The sequence below is a fragment of the Aotus nancymaae genome, unplaced genomic scaffold (genome assembly GCF_030222135.1).
Source record: "Aotus nancymaae isolate 86718 unplaced genomic scaffold, 86718_ANA_hifiasm-v0.15.2.pri h1tg000004l, whole genome shotgun sequence".
In the NCBI taxonomy this organism is placed as follows: Eukaryota; Metazoa; Chordata; class Mammalia; order Primates; family Aotidae; genus Aotus; species Aotus nancymaae.
Genome location: NW_026988415.1, coordinates 14,199,054 through 14,220,779, shown reverse-complemented (window position 1 = coordinate 14,220,779; position 21,726 = coordinate 14,199,054). Strand labels below are relative to the sequence as shown.

The 21,726-nt window shown below is 44.8% G+C and overlaps 1 protein-coding gene across 1 annotated transcript; it reads right to left on the bottom strand.

Moving 5' to 3' along the window:
* Positions 1-9,336: 9,336 nt before the first annotated feature.
* On the bottom strand, positions 9,337-19,882 carry CT55 (cancer/testis antigen 55). Its single transcript, XM_021667186.2, has 6 exons — positions 19,804-19,882; positions 18,285-18,469; positions 12,816-12,951; positions 10,578-10,690; positions 9,696-9,882; positions 9,337-9,407 (listed from the first exon to the last, which is right to left on the bottom strand). The coding sequence occupies exons 1-6, from the start codon at positions 19,880-19,882 to the stop codon at positions 9,337-9,339; spliced, it is 771 nt and encodes a 256-aa protein (XP_021522861.2).
* Between the last annotated feature and the right edge of the window lie 1,844 nt (positions 19,883-21,726).

Here is a 21,726-nt window from a genome sequence, read left to right as displayed (position 1 = left end):
TGGCCGTGAGACAGGAGCTCCTCTGCGAAACTCCTGGCACCCATCCTGGCTTTCTCTCCTGTAACAACGCAAGGACATCTCAGCCCCTGCCCAGGACTGACCCTCCACTGAGCACGTGGAACCCTTCTCTTGACACACTTCCTCTGAGGATGTTGCTTCTATTGCTATTGCCTCTCTTCCTCCTGCGCCAACAATCTTTTTTCTGTTGCTTTTTTGCCTCCCATGGAATAACATACAAGCATACTCAAGAATCCCCCATCTTAAAAACATGACAGAAAAATTACTCCCATCTTAAGAATGTGCATTGATAAATAAGCTTCCTTGACCTCATTTCCCCTTCAGTCCCATTCCTCTGCATCCTGCCCCCCACAGCAAACGCTATTTGAAGAATCACCTCGGCTCACTTCCTGAGCTCCCATTCCCTCCTTATTCCTCTGGCATCAGGCTTTTATCCCCATCGTGCCCCAAACCTGACATTAAGATGACAGGAAACCTCCAGGCCACCAAATCCAGTGGTCAATATGCTAGGCTCTCATCACTCAACATCTTAGTGTTTGAGCCGGTTGAGGACTCCCCATTTTATGACATCAGTTCTTCGGTCTTCTGTGTGACCACCCTCTCCCAGAAAGGCTCCTTCTCAGCCCCTTTTGTGAGATCTTCCTCCTATCAGGATCCCACAAGAGTGCTCCAGGGCCCGGGCCCTGAGTGGCTTCTCTATCCACACGTCAGCCTCATGGCATCGAAATACAGGTAACTCACAATCCCATATATATAAATATATATATATATGTACTGAGTTACACACATGGTTGTCCCATAGACATCTCAAGGGTAAGGTGCCCCGAATTTCACATGTCCTGAACTTCCCCCAACCCCCGCACCTCCCCTAACGTTCTCCATCTCAGACGATGTCAGCTCAGTTCACACAGTGGGTTAACATCATATCCCCGCCATAACCCTTAGTTTTCTCCATTGTCTTTACACACTCCATCCCATCCATTTGTTAGAGGTGGTGAGACTACAGGTATGTTTTCAAGGGATTGATAGTTTTTCCTTTCAGTCCCTTGTAGTCTCACCACCTCTAACAAATGACTGAAGAAACAAAAATCACTGGGTCAAATTTGTTAGTTTCCATCATGGCACAGAAGAAAGCAGAAAGAACCAAAGAGACGGCAGCCACTCAGACGCATGAAAACATGCCCAAAACCCTTCCGTGTGTCCCTGCTGGCACAAATAGAGCTAATAATGATCGCCGCAGTGAGAGACTGCTGCTAAGAAATAGCCTTAGAAATAGCCAATAAATAGCCTTCTCTGGCGAACTTCGCTAAGTAAGACTCAGCCTCCTCCGCAGGGGTCAAACTCTACTGGCAGAGAAGCTACGCGTAGATTCCAGCAGCAGGAAAGCAGGTCCCTGCTGAGAGAACACTGCAGAACAAGGAAGGGGCTCTCCTCTACCACACCCCTGAAGACATTGTGAATGATCTCTTGTGGCAGGAGGTGCCTTCAGAGGCCAGGAACACATCAGATAAGAAATGGTTGCTGGACCTGAACGTCGGGGGATGAATTCCGCTGAGCCACAGATCGGCCGTGCGCCCTCTCTTTCCTGTTTGTGTCCCCGACTTGGCTGTAGAATGGACACGGCGCTACTGGGGCTTCTTTCATAGGATTCTCTGTGAGCATTGAACGACGTGTGTCTCCCGAGGCCCTTAGCCCAGTGCTTGGCATATACAAGTGCTCGACACAAAGTAGATTACCAGCAGTTCTGAACAGGGATGCCATGCGCCCCATTAAACCTTCTCACGTTTCAACTGCCTCCCATGAACAAAATGCACACATTCACAAGTATCCACGAAGCAACCATTCGGTGTCGGATTCCAGCAAAGATACAAACACGTGACTCGCCTTCTTTGCTTCAAATGACCTGCTTGTTTCACCCTCAAATCAGGGAGACTGACTCCGACTGAAAATATTGAAAACGGTCTGTCCGTGGTCACTGCCATCAAAAGCTTCCTATCACGAGCACCTGCTTACTTTTCTCTGTGTCGCTGACTGCTAGACGGAAATTCTTACGTATTGATGTGCTTATCAGAGTGTTGTCTGTCTCTTCCCACTTGTATGTCAGCTTCATGACTGCAGAGCTGTTGTTCGTTGTTGTTTTTTTCTGTCTGCTGGGCCCTCAGCGTCTAGAACAGTGCTGGGCACGTGGTAGGTTCTCCATAAGTACCGCAGCAATTGATTGAATCAGAAAAGGGTGACATCCTGAACAGTTCCAGGCAACCTGTGAGAGGATCTGGTTTTAAGGCAGGTCACACGAAATCTGAATGTTTTGCTTTCCTACGTGCATCTATCTAAACAGTGTTTGGCCTCGTTCATGACAATGCTACAGCTGGCTGTAAACGTTAAGAGTTGTCGGCCGGAAGACAACAGATCCCGGCTCAACTCAGCTTTTTCCTGGCTTTACAACCTGTCCTCAGGAGTCTGACAACAGCAACAACCCGTAAGTAAAATCGGCCAATAAACTGGGTTTTCTTGCACGTCAGTGACTCAGCCTCCCTTGTGTACATGAGCTGCATCATGGAGTAAAATGTCACTCTTTCAATTACAAAAGCTACACTGGAAATCGGTATCGGACTAGCGGTCAGAAAAACACTTCTGTAAGAGTAGAGTGACAAGGCTTTAGATGGCATGTACCAAGAAGTCCATTATTCATTATGATATAATGGATGGGGAAAATTCCCGTCCAAGGCAATTTTGGTATTCTCATGGGATGGGAGTTTTCTCAATCCATATCTCTGTTTTTCAGAACTCAATGAGGGTATGGATTGCTTTTATTTGTCACAGAATGTCAATGTCAGCTCTCTGTTGTCTTAGCTTGGTCGGCTATAGCAAAATGCCACGGACATTTATATCGCGCAGTTCTGGAGGCTGGCAGGCCGAGAATCAGCTGCTGACCGATTTGGTTCCGGGTGAGGGACCCCTTTCTGGCTGGAAGATGGTCACCCTCTGGCTGTTTCCTCCCATGCAGGAGTGGGAGCAAATGCTGGCTCCACTTCTTCTTCTTCTAAGGATACTAATCCCATTACGGGGCTCCACTCTCATGACCCCATCTAAGCCTAATAGCCTCTCAAAGGCCCCACCTCCATATACGATCACATTGGGGATTAGGGCTTCAACGAAGGAGTTTAAGGGAACACAGATGTCCAGTCCCCCTAACCGCTGTGAGGCATGTTCTTTATGCCGTCCAAATAACTTACACCTTTTGTTTCCTTTTTTGTTGTTGTTGTTGAGATGGAGCCTCCCTCTGTCGCCTAGGCTGGATAGCAGTGGCGCGATCTTGGCTCACTGCAACCTCCGCCTCCTGGGTTCAAGCAAGTCTCCCGCCTCAGCCTCCCCGAGTAGCTGGGACTACAGGCACAGGCCACCAGGTCCAGCTAATTTTTTTTTTTTTCTATTTTTAGTAGAGACGAGGTTTCACCATGTTGGCCAGGCTGGTCTCCAAGTCTTGACCTCAGGTGATCTGCCTGCCTTGGCCTCCCAAAGTGCTGGGATTACAGGCGTGAGCCACCGCGCCCGGTCACCTTTAGTTTCCTTTCAATAACACTTCAATGATGAGATGATGCTTTTCACCCTTTGTATATACGGTAGTCCTTCCACTCTCCAGAGGATCTGGGGAATGACGTTTCTAATCCACATCATTTAGGGTTAACTGGGACAATGCTCTCGGGAAGCAAAACCGCTGTAGGATGAGGTTGCCCCAGCAGGGCGAACTCTCTTCCTCCCCGTTATGAAACCAACATGAGTGCTAACTGATCGGAGTCCTCAGTTGTGGAAGTTTGGACCAATAGCCCTTAACCAACCCCAACACTTCACTCTTCTGGCCAGGCCAGCAGCTCTGGAAAGAAACTCACAAAGCACTCGACCCAGGCTGTCTTGGGTGACTATTACAATGAAGTGGCGGATAAAAGTCAGTTCTGTGAGGAGTTCCAAAGGCAACAGAGAACCTTTCTCTCTAGCCCTCCCTTCCCTGGAGAGCAGGGCACCCAAGCTTAGGAAGGCAGGCAGGGAGCCTGCCAAACAAATGGTTCCAAGGAGGCCTCCTGCAAGCCAGGGTCCGTGAGAAGAGGGAGTTAGAGTACAGATGGAAGGCTGCCCACAGTAGGAGAGCACATACAGCAGGATTGTGCAAATAAGTAAATACACAGAGGATAACGGAAGGTAGGCTTCTCCAAAGCTGAGAAAGAAACAACACACGTGGAGAGGTGGAAAGAGAGGAAAACACAGACTAAATTCCATATTTCTGGGCTGGTACTGGAGGTATACGTGCAACCTCAAGTTTGCCAATAGATATAACAGCTTCGATTCGAAACACTGTATTCTTCTCCAACACCAAGGGAACAGAGATCCTTGTACATACGGCTGATTAGGTAGAATTTGGAATTTTGACAAAACAGAGAACCGCACACTAAGCATAACGGAGACGTGTTGGTTACATTCACAGAGCGTGTCCCTTTGGCAGATGCACAGTTAAAGCTTTATGCATCGCACAGGAGGAGTGAAAGGACGACCAGAACCCATGAAAGCTGTGAGTGCTTAGAGGATGAAACCACGGTCACAATGAGACACCTCAAGGTGCCTCTTTTATTAACAGTAGGCATAATCATGGTGGCAAGAATACTAGGATCAATATATCGGACCCTGATTAGGCTCTGGGTACCTAAATAGAACTTCACGTTCGGAGAACCATTGCAGGCCTCAGGCCAGAAGTGGCACAAGGGCCATAGTTTGCCAAACCCGGGTAAAAAATCATGATCTTATCTCATTTTCTTCATAGCGTGTATCCCTAAAAGAGCTGAGAGGCATCTGATGTCGGCACATCTGCAACGCTTTCACAGCGTGCCAGCTGGAAGCTCCATGGCCGAACGCTGGAGCCCCAGAAACTCGTGGTGACAGGTCCCTGTATTTTCCAGCTAATTCTTTCCCACAGGGAAAAGGGCACATTTCCGACCGAGACCACTATTTCCGGCTCCCTGAGTCCTTCTGTCCTTGTGCCGTGAGGTCACCCATTTAAGAGACACAGGTGCGATGAGGGTGAGGTGATCGAGGACCATTCATTCTGAATTGTGGGAAAGAGCCTCGGAGTTAACAAATCCCTGAGGCAAAATATTCAAAGTGTACTGCCACTTGGTCTGCCTTATGAAAGCAAAGTGGTTCTGGGCTTTGCTGTTTGAAAGAAGATAAAGGAAATTTATCTAATCCCCGTCCCCCTACCCTGCTGAACCGCTGCCTCCCAGGTGATCCTCAGTCCAGTGAGGAAGTTTGTGAAACAGCAGCTGTGACTGAATCACCACCACCTGACCGTGCTTATCATAATGCATTATAACTGCCAAAGAACATCCCCCTTCCACATCAACCATATTGGAGAATTAAATGGCGAGGAAGTGGAAGTCATGGCCCATGCATCTCTCAAGTCCAACGTGGACTGCTCTGTAACTCCACGGGGTCTGGGGCTGCTTTTGAATGATGACATTCACAGGGACCTGGTGCTGCCACAGCCCCCGCTTGCCCCTTTCTATCATAGGAGCTCTGCTGCATGGGTCGGGAAGCTGAGGACAGTGCGGGGTGTGGGGGCATTAAAAGAACACAAGTTCCATTAGGGCCTGGAATTTTGTCCTTTGGGTTAAGGCTGTAACTCTAGAGCCTCAACAGTGCCTGGCACATCAAAGAGAATCAGTAGCATTTCGTGGAGTGAACCCATGAGTGAAAATGGGAACTCTACAAGATCTTCACTCTTCTTATCAAGCAGGAAACAAACCCCTGGATGATTGGGAGGTCTCACTGAATCTGTAATGGAAAGTGAAAACACAACTCTGTTTATTCAAGAACCGGGGGTAATGGCGGAATTATGAATCACAGGACTCGGTGCAAGTTCACATCCACATTCAAGCTACGCCCAAAGATCTGAATGTCTCCCTAGGTCACAGCTACCTGGCTAAATGTTCTGCTAGACGAAAGCAAGAAGTTTCGTGGGGTGTACTTGTGGGGTTTTGTATAACCCTTCCCAGTGGGTAAGCAGCTTGTCTGCCCTTCAAGGGGCTCTGCGTTTGCATCTTTCTTCATGTCTGCACGTGAGCTGCACCCCTGCAACAAAGTGGCTCACGGAGGCTCATGTACAGCAGAGTCGGCTCTTTATGGTCGTTGGTGTCGTTAAAAAAAAAATCAACAGAGGACTTAATGCGTTGCTCAACAGTTTTATTCCTAAAGAACCGGTGATGAACGAACCACAGCTAAACATCGCTGTTGGTCCAGTCACTCAGTCACTGAACTTAATAACATTTTATCTGTACCTGGAGTCTGCCAGGGCCAGGCGCGGTGGCTCACACCTGTAATCCCAGCACTTTGGGAGGCTGAGGCGAGTGGCTCACGAGGTCAGGAGTTCGAGATCAGTGTGGCCAACATGGTGAAACTCCGTCTCTTCTAAAAATGCAAAAAACTTAGTCAGGTGTGGTGGCACTTGCTTGTAATCTCAGCAACTCTGGAGGCTGAGGCAGGAGAATTGCTTGAACCCAGGAGGCGGAGGTTGTGGTGAGCGGAGATCACGCCATTGCACTCCAGCCTGGGTGACAGAGCGAGACTCTGTCTTAAATAAATAAATGGCCAGATTTGTAACGTGCTATCTGTAATCTCTTTCGGTGGTGCCTTGTTTTTAACGCAGAGAAAATCTGAATTCTTTTGAGAAGTATTGATCTGATGATATAAAAGTTGAATTGTTACTGGGAAGTGCAGAGTCCTCTGTCCTTTGTGTTTCTTGGGAGCATGAATTTGGCCAAGAGACAATTGCGCCAAAAAAAGAGAATTTATTGAAGGAAAATAGCAGAGACTTTATTGAGACAATACATCCTGGATGACGAGGCAGAGCAGGCTGCTGTAAGAGAATCAGTCAGCAGCAGTGAGAGTTCTGTGTTGCCATTTCAATTATGCCAGGTTTTTTCTTGAAGTTTCTGCCTCTGTCTTAAGCCTCTGCCTTTTTCTTTGTCTAGTTTTCCCCCTCCTGCTTAAAGTCCCTGCCTTTTTCCTGCCTACTTCCCACCCCAGGGCTGTGGGATTCTCCCTTACTGTCAGCTGATGCACATATGTGGGCCCGATGTAGGATATGAATTCTACCTAATGGCTGCATTGCTCATTACCACCACCCCAGGAATGTTGTAGGGTGGTTAAATCTGTATTTATTGCACCAGCATATCTCTTAGGAGTTTCTCCTTTGCTCTCTTTCTTTCTGACTTCTTTACAAAATATAGCTCCAGATAAAGGAGCTATATATAGAGATGACTAGTTGATATTCCTGCTTTAGTAGTTGAAGACTACAGATAAAGGAGCTATGTTTTGTAACTAGCTACATTCTGACAGATTAACTGCAGAGTGAGTAATTACTGGGCATCTTAAGGGGCATTTCTTCTTGCATAGGTATTTCCCTTCTTCTCTGCTCACAAGCAGCATACATGTTTTGGGTGGACTCTCGGGTGTCAGATTGTCCAGATCTCTTTTTTTCCAAGTGCTCTTCCTCCTGCTCATTTTTAACTATCTGCCTACTCTAACCATTGCAGGCCTCAGGCCAGAAGTGGCACGAGGGCCATAGTTTGCCAAACCCGGGTAAAAAATCATGATCTTATCTCATTTTCTTCATAGCGTGTATCCCTAAAAGAGCTGAGAGGCATCTGATGTCGGCACATCTGCAACGCTTTCACAGCGTGCCAGCTGGAAGCTCCATGGCCGAACGCTGGAGCCTCAGAAACTCGTGGTGACAGGTCCCTGTATTTTCCAGCTAATTCTTTCCCACGGGGAAAAGGGCACATTTCCGACCGAGACCACTATTTCCGGCTCCCCGAGTCCTTCTGTCCTTGTGCCGTGAGGTCACCCATTTAAGAGACACAGGTGCGATGAGGGTGAGGTGGTCGAGGACCATTCATTCTGAATTGTGGGAAAGAGCCTCGGAGTTAACAAATCCCTGAGGCAAAATATTCAAAGTGTACTGCCACTTGGTCTGCCTTATGAAAGCAAAGTGGTTCTGGGCTTTGCTGTTTGAAAGAAGATAAAGGAAATTTATCTAATCCCCGCCCCCCTACCCTGCTGAACCGCTGCCTCCCAGGTGATCCTCAGTCCAGTGAGGAAGTTTGTGAAACAGCAGCTGTGACTGAATCACCACCACCTGACCGTGCTTATCATAATGCATTATAACTGCCAAAGAACATTCTTCCACATCAACCATATTGGAGAATTAAATGGCGAGGTAGTGGAAGTCATGGCCCATGCATCTCTCAAGTCCAACGTGGACTGCTCTGTAACTCCACGGGGTCTGGGGCTGCTTTTGAATGATGACATTCACAGGGACCTGGTGCTGCCACAGCCCCCGCTTGCCCCTTTCTATCATAGGAGCTCTGCTGCATGGGTCGGGAAGCTGAGGACAGTGGGGGGTGTGGGGGCATTAAAAGAACACAAGTTCCATTAGGGCCTGGAATTTTGTCCTTTGGGTTAAGGCTGTAACTCTAGAGCCTCAACAGTGCCTGGCACATCAAAGAGAATCAGTAGGATTTCGTGGAGTGAACCAATGAGTGAAAATGGGAACTCTACAAGATCTTCACTCTTCTTATCAAGCAGGAAACAAACCCCTGGATGATTGGGAGGTCTCACTGGATCTGTAATGGAAAGTGAAAACACAACTCTGTTTATTCAAGAACCGGGGGTAATGGCGGAATTATGAATCACAGGACTCGGTGCAAGTTCACATCCACATTCAAGCTACGCCCAAAGATCTGAATGTCTCCCTAGGTCACAGCTACCTGGCTAAATGTTCTGCTAGACGAAAGCAAGAAGTTTCGTGGGGTGTACTTGTGGGGTTTTGTATAGCCCTTCCCAGTGGGTAAGCAGCTTGTCTGCCCTTCAAGGGGCTCTGCGTTTGCATCTTTCTTCATGTCTGCACGTGAGCTGCACCCCTGCAACAAAGTGGCTCACGGAGGCTCATGTACAGCAGAGTCGGCTCTTTATGGTCGTTGGTGTCGTTAAAAAAAAAAAATCAACAGAGGACTTAATGCGTTGCTCAACAGTTTTATTCCTAAAGAACCGGTGATGAACGAACCACAGCTAAACATCGCTGTTGGTCCAATCACTCAGTCACTGAACTTAATAACATTTTATCTGTACCTGGAGTCTGCCAAGGTACAAAAGATGAAAGAGGCTATGGTACAATACAGATTAAACAGACAGCATGGGGTGACTCAAAACTGAAGTCAAATTGTAACTCTAAGTCATGCCTTTAACATGCTGTCCCTGCTGCCTTTTCGGTTAAATGGTTGGACTGTAACATTTCCTTTTAGGCCGTCCCCGGCCTCCGTCATCCTGGGATCCGGGGCTGGGAATAGAAAACACAGAATTCAAATTTAGAGGCAGCGTTCATGTTAATTAAGAACTCCTTTCCTCCAGTGACTAGCAAGCTAATTTAGCGTGCTTCTTAATTGATAAGGCACTTCCCTAAGCTGGGTTCGTGGTCCCATTGAACTAGCGAGTATCTCAATTAGATTTACCAGAAAAGTCATATGTAAAATCCCGTTTAGGCTTACTAAGCTAAACTTTTCAGTTAAACCAGCACCTTTCCCGCTCATAGGGGGAAACATCAACAGAGAATAAAAATGCTTGTCATTACAATTTTTGCGCTGGGGTGATGGACACCGCTCTCCAGGTATAGCAGAAGTGAGTGCTCTCCACCATGACCACATCGACGGTATCAAATACGCGAGGTTGGTATCCATGAGGAAGTTTCACAGAATCCAAGGTGAAAAAGATAGTATTATGTATCACCCCATTTCTTCCACGGACGCTAGTAATGCAGACCTGCGAGTATACACAACAGGGATGATTATGAAAAAGCCCGATAATCGCTGTAACCAGGTGTGCACCTCCTCACTGTGGGTCCTGCGTGAGTGCAGGTCACTTCGATGCAGATCGATGATTCCCAACCTCGTTGGCCCATTGCTAACACCAGGGGTGCTTTGTAGGAATACCCATACCCACGCTCCACCTCAGACTAATGAAATCAGGCTCTCCCGGGATGAGGCCTGGGTCTGTAATGAGAAATCCTGCTCTAAATATGACCAAAATATGTCCATTACCCTCTATTGCCCTGAATGTCCTGCTCATATTCAGGCTCCAATACCCAAATCATTCTCAGCATTTACTGGTAAGCTCAAGGCCCACAACACACTCCGTTCATTCTTTCCCTACAGTTTTCTGGTGCAAAGGTTCTTTTTCTTCCACCGGTTGTTGGAGGATTCTAATGACATTTGGGTGTCAAGTAAAACGCACAATTTAGAACTTAATCATGTGCTTGCTCTACATAATTTTCTGATTATTTCCTTTGGGAAGTCCTGCCTTTTCAATAAGAAAAGTGGCTACTCTGTTGGCAAAGAATGTATTTCTTCCTATTTTCTGGAATTCCCATTACACCCAACAGAATCCTGGGCACGAAAATGATCACCAAAGGAAGGGTTAGCAGAAACTGATGACGGGAGCAGCAGGAAAGAAATTACCTCTTCCACATGATCCCAACGGGTGTGCTTCGCAGAGATTGCCTCGATGTTTGAGACGCCTGGCTCACTGGAATATTCAATGTCTAACCAGTCGCCCTTATAAGGCACAAAATCTAAAACAGCCATGGAGAAATGTGAGTGTCATGATCTCTTAACTAAGTCATGTTGTATTTCACACGTTACTTTGATAGTGTAATACTTTAAGTCAGTTCTGCTAGATCTAAAGTCCATTTTGCACATATTTAAACAGACACATTGTAAATCTCCAAGTCCGAAAAGAAGTTTATAATTCTTAGGCATCGATTCTCCTCTACTGATATAACAGAGTCAAGTGGAGGAAAGTGTGAACCATGCATCACAGCCAATCTAAGGGTGCGGCACAGGATTTACTGCACGACTGTTGGTGTTCACATCTCCTTAGTGAGAGGCAGCCAAACACGTAGGTAAGAGCACAGGTTTGAACCTGGCTACGTGTGTCCGAATCTTGATGCTGCCACTCACTCAGTTTGCAACCTTGGCCAAGGTGCTTAATCTCTCTGTGCCTCGTTTTCTTCAACTAAAAAATGAGAAGCACGATAAATAGCCTTCATGATGCAGAGTTGAATTAATCGTGAGTGAGAATTAATTGCTATGTGTGATACACACAGAGTCATCGCTGGCGCACAGTAACCATGAAATAACTGTTGACTTGTAGTAGTGGTAGCAGTACCACTAAGAAATGTTGTTACTTTCAGAATGGATCAATTTCCCCTGGTGCTCTGTTCAGCTGATGAACTCTTAAGTATGTGCCTTACATGTTACAGTTAAGACCATGGAGTTTCAAACTGAAGTTTACAGTAAGTTAAAAGTGAGTCACAGGATAACAAATGTAAATGGAAGAATCTGGAGCAAATGGAAATCCCAACTGCAAGTGAGACGGTAAATTGCCACAATGACTCCAGCAAACTAGCAATATCAACAAAGTTAAACATTTCTTCACCTTAGGACTCGGCATTGTAGAATGACACAAGCACAGTGTTAGACCGACCTCTCTCTCTCTCTCTCTCTCTCTCTCTCTCTCTGTCTCTGTTAATTTACATACATTGCCTTTGTGTGGGTTTACCATATATCTATGTTGCGATAACTCCAAAATGTATATGCCTCCAGCTCTAACCAACCTCAGGTTCAGTTATCCATACGCTTACACCAATCTAACGCGTGTAAAGCTGAGTTGTCGGCATTCTCCATATTCACCACCTTTTGTTTGCCTCAGTCGTCTACATCACAAACTGGCAACTCCACCCTCGCCACCGCTCAAACCAAAAACTTGGGAGGCACCCTGGACTCATCTTTCTTCCACACCAAAGAGCTAATCCATTACCTCCTGCGTTCTTCTCTAACTTCTAAATATATCCAGAGTCCACTCAACCCTCAGGTCCTCCACTTCTATACTTTGATTCACATCTCCAACATCTTTCACCAGGAATGTTACAACGTTTTCCTGACTGATTTCCTGGCTCCATCCTCCCCGTCATAGTCTCGTCTCGACAGAGTCAACATCTTAAAACAAAATTCAGGCCAGAGTCCTGCTTTTGCACCCAAGAAAACAAACTAGCAAGCTGCCTGGGGAAGCAGAGCTCATCTCCCCTTTTATACCCAAGCTGAACGACAGCTGCAATAGACAAAAATAGAGAAAAAAAAAGGGGCATCTTTTGGTATAAGCTAAATATTAGAACATATCTGCTGATTACAAAGAAAGTTCAACTCCACCCCACTCCCCACCCCCCCCCCGACACACACACACACACACAGCCACAAGGCGCTATCTCCAGTTCTACGTTTGAAGCATTTGAAGTGTATTCTTTTAAAATTTGGTACTCTACCCTGTCACAGAAACTTCCCTAGTAACCAACCACAGAAATGATCCCTGCAAGTATAGTCTTGTAAGGGTATTAAAAATAGTGTCTCTGTGTACCTGTAGGATTGTGTTCTTGATTAGAAATTAAATTCTTATGTGAATAAAAAATATACCCAGACATACTGATGGCATTGAACAAATGAACACACAATAGATGGCAGCAGATAGTTTATAATCCTGCCTATTTGCCCTGTATTGTACGTAATTTCAATTGGAAGGGTCTACCTCTAATATTGAAGAGCCATTGACTGAAGCCAAGTACACTGTAAAAGTTGTTCTAGGATTAAAATCCTCTCAAAAAATTAAGAATTGCATCATATATCTCAAAATGTAAATCATACCTTCAGAAACAATGTCCAGGGAGAAATAAATGTCTTCACTAATATAAACAGTATCCTCACTTATAGACTCGATACATCCAATTAAAATTTTGGTTTCTGCCTCCGAGGGTCCAGCATCGTAAGGCACAATGTCCACCTATAAGATTTAGGAAAGAGTTACCTCACAAATAATACAAATTTAAACACGGGAACTTACATGATTAAAACACTGGTATCCAAAAATATTTTCGACAACCATCCTAAACACTGATGAGTATATTTCACGTGGTAAATGGACCATAGACTTGAGATGGTGGTAAAAATCATGTGTGTGCTTCGTGAATTGTGAAATGTATCCCAAAACATTAATTGCATACCCACGTTTAATGCCCTTGTACCATGAGAACACAAGATTAGAAACATACCATCCTTCGCCTGTAGGAATTCACAGTGAAATGGCGGTAAAGTGGAACGATATCTAGTCATAAGCAGGTTGCAATGAAGGATGTAAAACTAGTTCAAAGATGGGTTTGTGAATTATCTAGAGGGAGAACATTTCAGACAGGGAGGAAGTAGGGACACTGCTTGGGGGAAGTCAGATGTGTGCTGGCTTGTGAAAGAAGACAGAGGTGTAACCTGGTAAATGGGTAGAGGAGCAGGGAGACAGACAGGAAAAGCAACACAAGTTAGGAGCTTAGGGAGCGAAACCCTAACTTCAAGATCCAGGCCCAGGAGACAGAAGCACGAAATAAAGTTGGAACAATAACCTCAACTGGGAAAGGTTAAAAAATCCAAGTCAAATTGGGATTTCAATTTATCTACAATAGAGAGGCACACAACCTTTTTCCTTATTGAAAGTGTAATAGTCCTCATTTTATAATCCTTAAAACTTACAAATAACGCAAGTTCATTCTACTAAAAGTAGAAAAAAAAAACAGATAAGCAGACGGCAAAAGGCGGCTACCCCACAATCCATATTCCATTACCGAGAGACTACCAGGAACTATATTTTGGGAGTAACATCGATCGTGATGTTTTTGTCTGTGCACACATACATATATGCCTGTTTTAAAAGCAAATTAACATTGCACTCCGTATTAAAGGATCACATTAAATGAACACGAAAGTTTTTAAATAACAAGGGAGGACAGAAAGAGTCATAGGGAATCCCAAATAATGGATGTGCCGTAATTTCCTAACCCAATTCCACATAATTAGACATTTCGCTCGTGTCCTAACCTTTGGACTACTTGCCTGACTTAACTATAGGATAAACTCCTAGGGTTGAAATTTGTTGTTCAGAGACTTCTGATGGAAACTTGAGCCACTAAGTTGTAAATAATTTTTCATGGTTCTAAAAACAGCCTAGTTGGTTGCTATTCCCGTTTCTTAACTGGTGTCTTTCCAGCTGTCAATACCAATCTGATGTTTATTTTCCCCATTTTCCCCTCACTTGCTGTCACGAAGGAATGAGGCACCAGCCTCCTGTCCACGTGTCAACCACCACTTCCGTCAGTATCCGAGTGGATGATCCACAGCACCCTCGGACCTCTCTGTTCCTTGACTCCATCCACACCAACTCACAGACATACTGCAGACTAAAGCTTTGCCCAAGTTTCATGGATCCCAACTCTGTTTCTTATGCCTTGCAAATATCACCAACACAACAGCAGGCACGGATAGATTCAAATGTGTGCGATAAGGCGTTGTGTGACAGAAGTGGCATTTCAGTGCAATAGGGGCAAAGTGGATTATCCAATTAATGTGGAGGGACAACTGAGTAGCCAGTAGTGAAACAAGACGCGGAGCCTTCTCTGAGTCCCGCACCCAGAAAGCAAACCCAGGCTGACTGTTATGTTTGGATGTAGATAAATGAATGACTTTCAGAAGAAAAACTAAGCGAATACTTGTGTAAATTACGTATTACAATTAGCCTAAGGATACTTCCTGAACCCAGAAGCCATATGGACAAAATGGGCATATTTATAGTATGTAAAAATTAAACAGATGGAGGAGGAGGGGAGCAACATGGAGAAACGGGACTCTCCAGAGATTGTCCTCCTGCAGAAACATCAATGTGAAAAACCATCCTTGTGTGAAAACACCTTCACTTGAGAGAAGGAAACCAGGTGAGAGACCACGGTACCCAGCTATAGCATGATAATAAGAAAAGATGCATTGAAGAGGGCAGTAGGGAAAGTTTTACATTACCCCATCACCCCTTCCCCAACCTGCAACAGCACAGCATGGAGAGAGATACCATCCGCCCGGAGAAGACAGAGAGTAGCAGGCATAGGACATTGCCTGGGAACCCAATATCGGGCCTGTCACACCATACACCATCCCTTGACAGACGTCCATGGCCCCTGACTCCAAGATGGTACCTGTGGACCAAGTCTCTAGACCCACCCTGGCACCAGGCAGGAAGCCACAGCCACAGCAAAACAAACTCAATACCTGGCCCACATCTCTGCCGAGTGATTCCAGAGGCCTTATGCTCAGAACAGTCTGCAGCAACAGGGAGTCCTCAGTGAGTAGAGGCTCGGATTCCAGTCTCGCAAGGCACAGCCTCAATAGCTAAGGGAGTGCACGCCATTGCAGCCTCTGTCGCTGTGTCCCTGGGATTAGGAAGCCCCCTAGTGCTTCAATAGCTGCAGTGTTCACAAGCATAAGGACCAAAAGAGACCTATATAGAGTTTTTGGATAGGCTTAGTGCTAAAGGATGTCCCCGAAAAGCTAGACTGCAAAGACTGAAATAAATACCTACTTCTTCAATACGCAGATATAAACACATGACCACAAAGATCAAGAACAATCAGGAAACCATGACATCACCAAACTGACAAAACAAGGCGCCAGTAATTGACCCTAGAGAGACAGGAATGTATGAGTTGTTTAACAAATAATTCAAAATATCTGTTTTCAGCATGCTCTGTGAACCTCGAAAACAATTACAGAGAAATGATTCAGAATTTACCAGAGTAATTTGAGAGAAAGATTGAAAGAATTTAGAAAAACAAATTCTGAGGTCGAAAAATACAATGAAGGAAGTACACGATAGAGAACATCGGCAGGACAACTGATTGAGCAAAATAAAGAATCTGTAAACTTGGAGACAGGTTCATTGAAAATATACAGTCAGAGGAGGCAAAAGTGAAAGGAAGGGCATGGAATGAAAAAAGAAACTTACTGGATTTCTGGGACAATATCAAAAGAGCAACAGTATGAGTCATTCACATTCAAGAGGGAGGAGAGATTGATAAAGAGGTAGAAAGATTATTTAAAAGACAATAATGGAGAGCCATCCAAACCCAGAGAAAGTTACAAACATCTAGGTACTGGAAGACCAAAGTTCTGCATTCAGATACAATCCAAATAAGATTACCCCATGACATACTGGGGCTGGGCGCGGTGGCTCACGCCTGTAATCCCAGAACTTTGGGAGGCCGAGGTGAGCGGGCCACTCAGGTGACTCAGGTCAGGAGTTCGAGACCAGCCTGACCAACATGGAGAAACCCTGTCTCTACTAAAAGTACAAAATTAGCTGGGCGTGGTGGCACACGTGTGCCACCTACTCGGGAGGTGTGCCAGCTACTCGGGAGGCTGAGGCAGGAGAATCGCTTGAACCCGGGAGGCGGAGACTGCGGTGAGCCGAGATCGCGCCATTGCACTCCAGCCTGGGCAACAGGAGCGAAACTCCGTCTTAAAACAAAACAAAACAAAACAAAACAAAACAAACAAACAAACAAACAAAAGACCTATTGTAATCAAACTGTCAAAGACGAAAGAGAAAGAAAGAACCCCGAGAGCAGCAAGAGGAAAGGAGCGAATCACATATAAGGCAGTTCCAATATGCCTACCAGAAGGCTTCTCAGCAGGAGCGTTAACAGGCCAGGAGAGCGTGGGATGACATATTCAAAGAGCTGAGGGGAAAAAAAGTCTCTAACCAAGAATAACGTACCCGGAAGTGAAGGGGAGATAAAGACTTCTACAGAGAAATCACAGCTGAGAAACTTCCTCACCACCACAACTGTCTTACAAGAAACGCTAAGCAGAGTTCTTCTAGCTGACATAAGGGATGCTAATGAGTAATGCAAAAGCATCTGAAGGTGTAAAACTCACTAGTAAAAGTAACTACACAAATTCGGAATACTCTAATAAGGTAACGGTGGCGTCCAGATCACTTATATCTTTCATGCAACAGTTAAAGAACTGAACTGGTAAAAATAAAATAAGTACAATAGTTTGTTAAGGGATATAAAATATTAAAAAGTTGTAAAGTGTAAAATAGAAAACTCAAAATCCGGGGGTGGAGTTAAATGGTAGCGTGTTTGTATTTTGTGACCAAAGGTATGTTATCAGTAAAACAAACTGTCGTGATTATGTTTTTGTAAGCCTCATGCTAACCACAAAGGAAAAATCCCTGTAATAGACACATGTAAAAAATCAAGAAAACAAAACATACTAATAGAGAAAAATCTCTTATCCATCAAGGAAGACAGTAAAAGAGGAAGAAAGGAAGAAATTACCTGCAAACTAAGTAGAAAACAATGATCTAAATGACAACATTCCCAACTGAAATATGCAGAGTAGCTGAATGGATTAAACAACAACAACAGCAGAACTATGAGAGACCCACTTCTCCCTAAAAGACATTGTAAACTGAAAGTGAAGGCATGAAAAAGTTATTCTTCCATGTAAAGGGAAACCAAAAGAGAGCAGGAGCAGCTCAACTGATTTCAAATAAGGTAGACTTTAAACCACAACCTGTAAAAAGAGACCAAGAAGATCATTATATAATGATGAAGGGGTCAATTCATCAAGGGGATATAATGATTTCCATAAATATGCACCCAACATAGCAGCAGCACCTACATATATGAAGCAAATATGAAGGTCTAATTCTAATTAGGTCTAATCTAATTCGTAGATTTTTTAATAGGAAAGTTTGTTTATGGAAGCCCTTGTAGTGTTTCCTCTGATACCATCTTTTTTCTTTGCTTTATGTCTTTCATTCTTTTACAGCCTTATTGAGATATAAGTCACGTAATCTGGAAAATGTTATTGAATGGTACCCTTAAGAGAGTTTTGTGGTTTGTGAATTATACCTGCATGAAGCTCTTTTTAAAATGTTTGCAAGGCACATGGTTCGACATAGCGACTCCATCGCTATGAATGCACACTGCAGAAAATGCTTTTTGTCCCTGATAAAGGAAGTTGCAGGATTATACAGAGTTCAATGATTGTTATTGTTACCCATATTGTTTAAAGACTAGACGAATAGATAAGTAATTTTTATGTTTTAGAGCAGAAGTCACTACAAATATTAGAACAGAAGAACCTACAGCTTCAGAGGAGTGAGGCTTAAATTGCAGTCTACATCCACTCTACGGGTCACAGTAGAGATGCTGGATTAATACAAGTAAAGAAAGATGGAGAAAGAAAGCCCACCGGGATAAGACACAATTCCCAAACTCATGCACATCTCACCTGGATTGCTCTCAATTCATGAAGTGTTTCGTCTTCTTCCACGACCACATTAACTCTCTGTCCAACTTTTAGAGGCGCATTGCCAGTCACAGCATCACAACTGAAGTAGATCGACTCATCAATCACGCCATAATCACCACAGAAACTTGTGACAACTCCCTGCACAGTTTTCAACTGGGGCTCACCTACAAGATAAAGAAACAAAGGTCACATTATTAGCCTCAAATGCAAACACCTACTACAAATAAGACTTATGCCCACCATCTGCATAAGCCTGGGCAGAGAAGTTTTTTAAATGTCTCTGACCTTGTTTTCATCTGTCAATCCACAACAATCACAATTTCACCTAATAGGGTAGTTGTAGGGTTTCTCTAAGTTTTTAAAAAAATTTTTTTAATTTTTTTAAAATTTAAATTTTTAATTAATTTTTAATTTTTTGAGCAGAGTCTGACTCTGTCATCTAGGCTGGAGTTCAGTGGCACGATCTCGGCTCACGGCAACCTCTGCCTCCCGGGTTCAAGCGGTTCTCATGTCTCAGCCTCCCGAGTAGCTGGGATTACAGGTGCGTGCTGCCACGCCTGGCTAATTTTTGTACTTTTGATAGAGACGGGGTTTCGCCATGTTGACCAAGCTGGTCTCGAACTCCTGGCCTCAAGTGATCCACCCGCCTGGGACTCCCAAAGAGCTGGGATTACAGGCGTGAGCCACCGCACCCGGCTAGTGAATATTAACGGACACATGCACATCAACTGTCGAGAGCCGTGAGTGCTTTGCACAAGAGAGTGCAAATGTTACCTGTTATCACCTTATCTACATGTGAGAGTCTGCACCTTATCTACACGTGAGAGTCTGTAAGCTTCTGCTCCTGTTATATCCCCTCATCGTTGTCACCAACATGAGTAGCACCTCCTATAGATATTTAACCATCTCAGCAGACAAAGCACTAAAAGATATCTGGAGATTGAAGGCTAGCCCCAAAGGGCATCCGAATGGTCTTCTCCTTCTCCTTCTCCTTCTTTAATTAATTCTACACAAGCCTAGCTGATAAACAATATTTATGGATCTGACTTCTGCAGTCTGCCGCACGCACAACGGGTTCTCTGCCCTCCTCTGCCCTCCAACGGGATCAGATATGCATGAGGCGTCCACTTGGCTTCAAATTCCACTCCCGTTTGGGATATAAGCCTAAATTCACTCGCGAATTAGGGAGTTTTTCTCGCCTACTGGAAATATAAATAAGCATGTGCTACACGACCACGTGGGGGAAAAGCACAGGCGGTACAGCCCCCCAAGGTCTTCTCTGTCAACACCTTCCCGCTTCAGATGGACAGGAGAGTTTGGGGGCTGGCTCTCAGGGGCTTGTTGGGGACTCGGGACACCTCCCCATACACGCACAGAAGATGGAGCCGCCAGCACTTGCTGTCCCCACCCGAGTCACCACAGCCTCATTCCAGGGGTGAGGAGAACCCCTACTGGGAGGCTTCTGGGGTGGGAGACAGGAGGACACACAGAGGAATACCTTGTGGGAGACCCTGCCGCTCTGCGGGGTCTGCCGTTCTCCAGAAGAGGGCCAAAGCAAGTCTCAGAAACCTGAGCATCGTCCTCGTTGTCACCACCGGCCTGAGCACCACTTGTGACAGATGAAGCACGAGACCTCCTCAGTAAGGGAAGCTCTCAGGGCACAGCGTCTCCTCAGGGACTCGCCTCCTGCTTCTCCTCCTCAGCCTCTGTGGGCTGGGACCCAGCCGTTAGTGACGCCCCCTCAGGAGAGACAGGAGCGCTGCAGCCACCCAAGGAGCCAGCAGGCGCCCCTCTGGCTCCTCCCTCTGAGCAGGCGCTTGTCAGGGCCTGCCTCGACCACTGTCCAGCCAATGGGTGTGCAGTGGGTGGGCGGGCAGATTTCCTGTGGCCACTAAGAGGTGGTGGGCGGGAACATCATGGTTCCTCCCATCAAGCCTCACGGCGCCATTAGGATGGCCTGAGGAAAATGGCTTGGGGGCTTGGGTTCTGGGTGTACTCAGGGGACACCCACTGAGTGGTCAGTCCTTATGCTAAGCACCAGGAATACAAGGGCAAGAGCAGCATTTTTGGTTGCACAGCTGGTGTTTCACGAACCCAATTTCACAGAATTCACACAACGTGCAGTACAAACCTTAACTTTGTAACAAAAGGAAAGAAATTTTTGTCTAATCTGAAGATTATTTAAATGTTACATATAAAACAAGGTAAAGGGAACCAGGAAACAAGAGAGATATAAAGGTTATAAATGTGAAAAGATATTTTTGGTAAGAAAGGCTAAACAAAAGACAATTTTGTATGAGAAACAATCTTGTGTGGAAAATTCTTGTCCTAAAGTAGAATGAGTGATTATTTAAGAAAGGGAAATATAGGACAAATCAGAAAGTCCAAGACTGTTGTAGGTGGTCTAAGTCATGATAGGGTTTGTAAAGAAGAATTTATGTTTCTTGCCGTTTTTAGCCTTTTCTTCCCTTGAGAAGGCCTGAGATGATAACTGTCTCTTTCAGCCTTTTTTTTTTTTTTTTTTTTTTTTTTTTTTGCCAGCCGCTATAACTCTTTTTCCTCTGGTTCTAACTTTTATTGCGGTCTAATGCTAAAATGTTTTTCAAGTCATGTAAATGGGCTTCCCATAGGAGAAGCAGTCATACTCCGGAAGGATTTTCTTTTCCTTTTTGGTAACTTGCTTAAGAAACAAGATTTTATAATTTATATGGTGTCCTAATTATGTTTTTAGTTTCAGAAAAAACTTTAGTCAGTCTTTGGCAAATAAAGACAGTTTTAAAAATTATAAATGAATACAAAGATCTTCAACATTTAGACTTTTGGTCTAAATTATCCAGATCAGATATTAGGTTTGCTGAATGCTTTAAGGTTATAAACTGCTTCTATGATTTTTGATAATTGTTCAAATAGCCTTCTTTAAAGCCATTAAATTCTAATTAAGGCCCACGGATGTATGCTGTTAGCCATGCCCCTAGCTATGCCTGAAAGAGAAAGATTTTATCTGCAGTTGCATATCTATTCCTCCCTAAAAATGGGAGGGAACTTACTCATTAGCTTATCGTTCCCCTGATGTGGCCCTCCTGGACCAACACCAGTCAGCACCTATCCCTCTTAACCCCCAATTCCACATCTCAAATAGAGTAACCATGGCTTTCCTCCCCTTACTTATTACTCTGTGGCTACCATCTAGGTTAGTTAAAGATGGAGTAGGAGGTGCAAGAATTTTAACCTCTCAAGAAGTGCATGCCACTTTATCCCATGACGTAGTGCAGGCACTTGAAGAAACAATCAAAGTCATTACTGTGTTGACCAGCAACTTAACTCCCTAGCATGGACGGTCCTCCAAAACCACCACACCTTAGCCATCAGCACCTCAGCCCAGGGAAGATCATGTGCTATGCTTAAGGAAGAATATTACTTT

Bases quoted from the DNA above. Each gene is read 5' to 3' on its own strand.
- CT55 (XM_021667186.2), bottom strand. From the start codon at position 19,882: ATGCTCAGGTTTCTGAGACTTGCTTTGGCCCTCTTCTGGAGAACGGCA. The intron at 18,470-19,803 runs GTATTCCTCTGT...TTTATCTTGTAG, and splicing joins GCGGCAGGGTCTCCCACAAG to GTGAGCCCCAGTTGAAAACT. The intron at 12,952-18,284 runs GTGAGATGTGCA...TAAATCTTATAG, and splicing joins ATGAATTGAGAGCAATCCAG to GTGGACATTGTGCCTTACGA.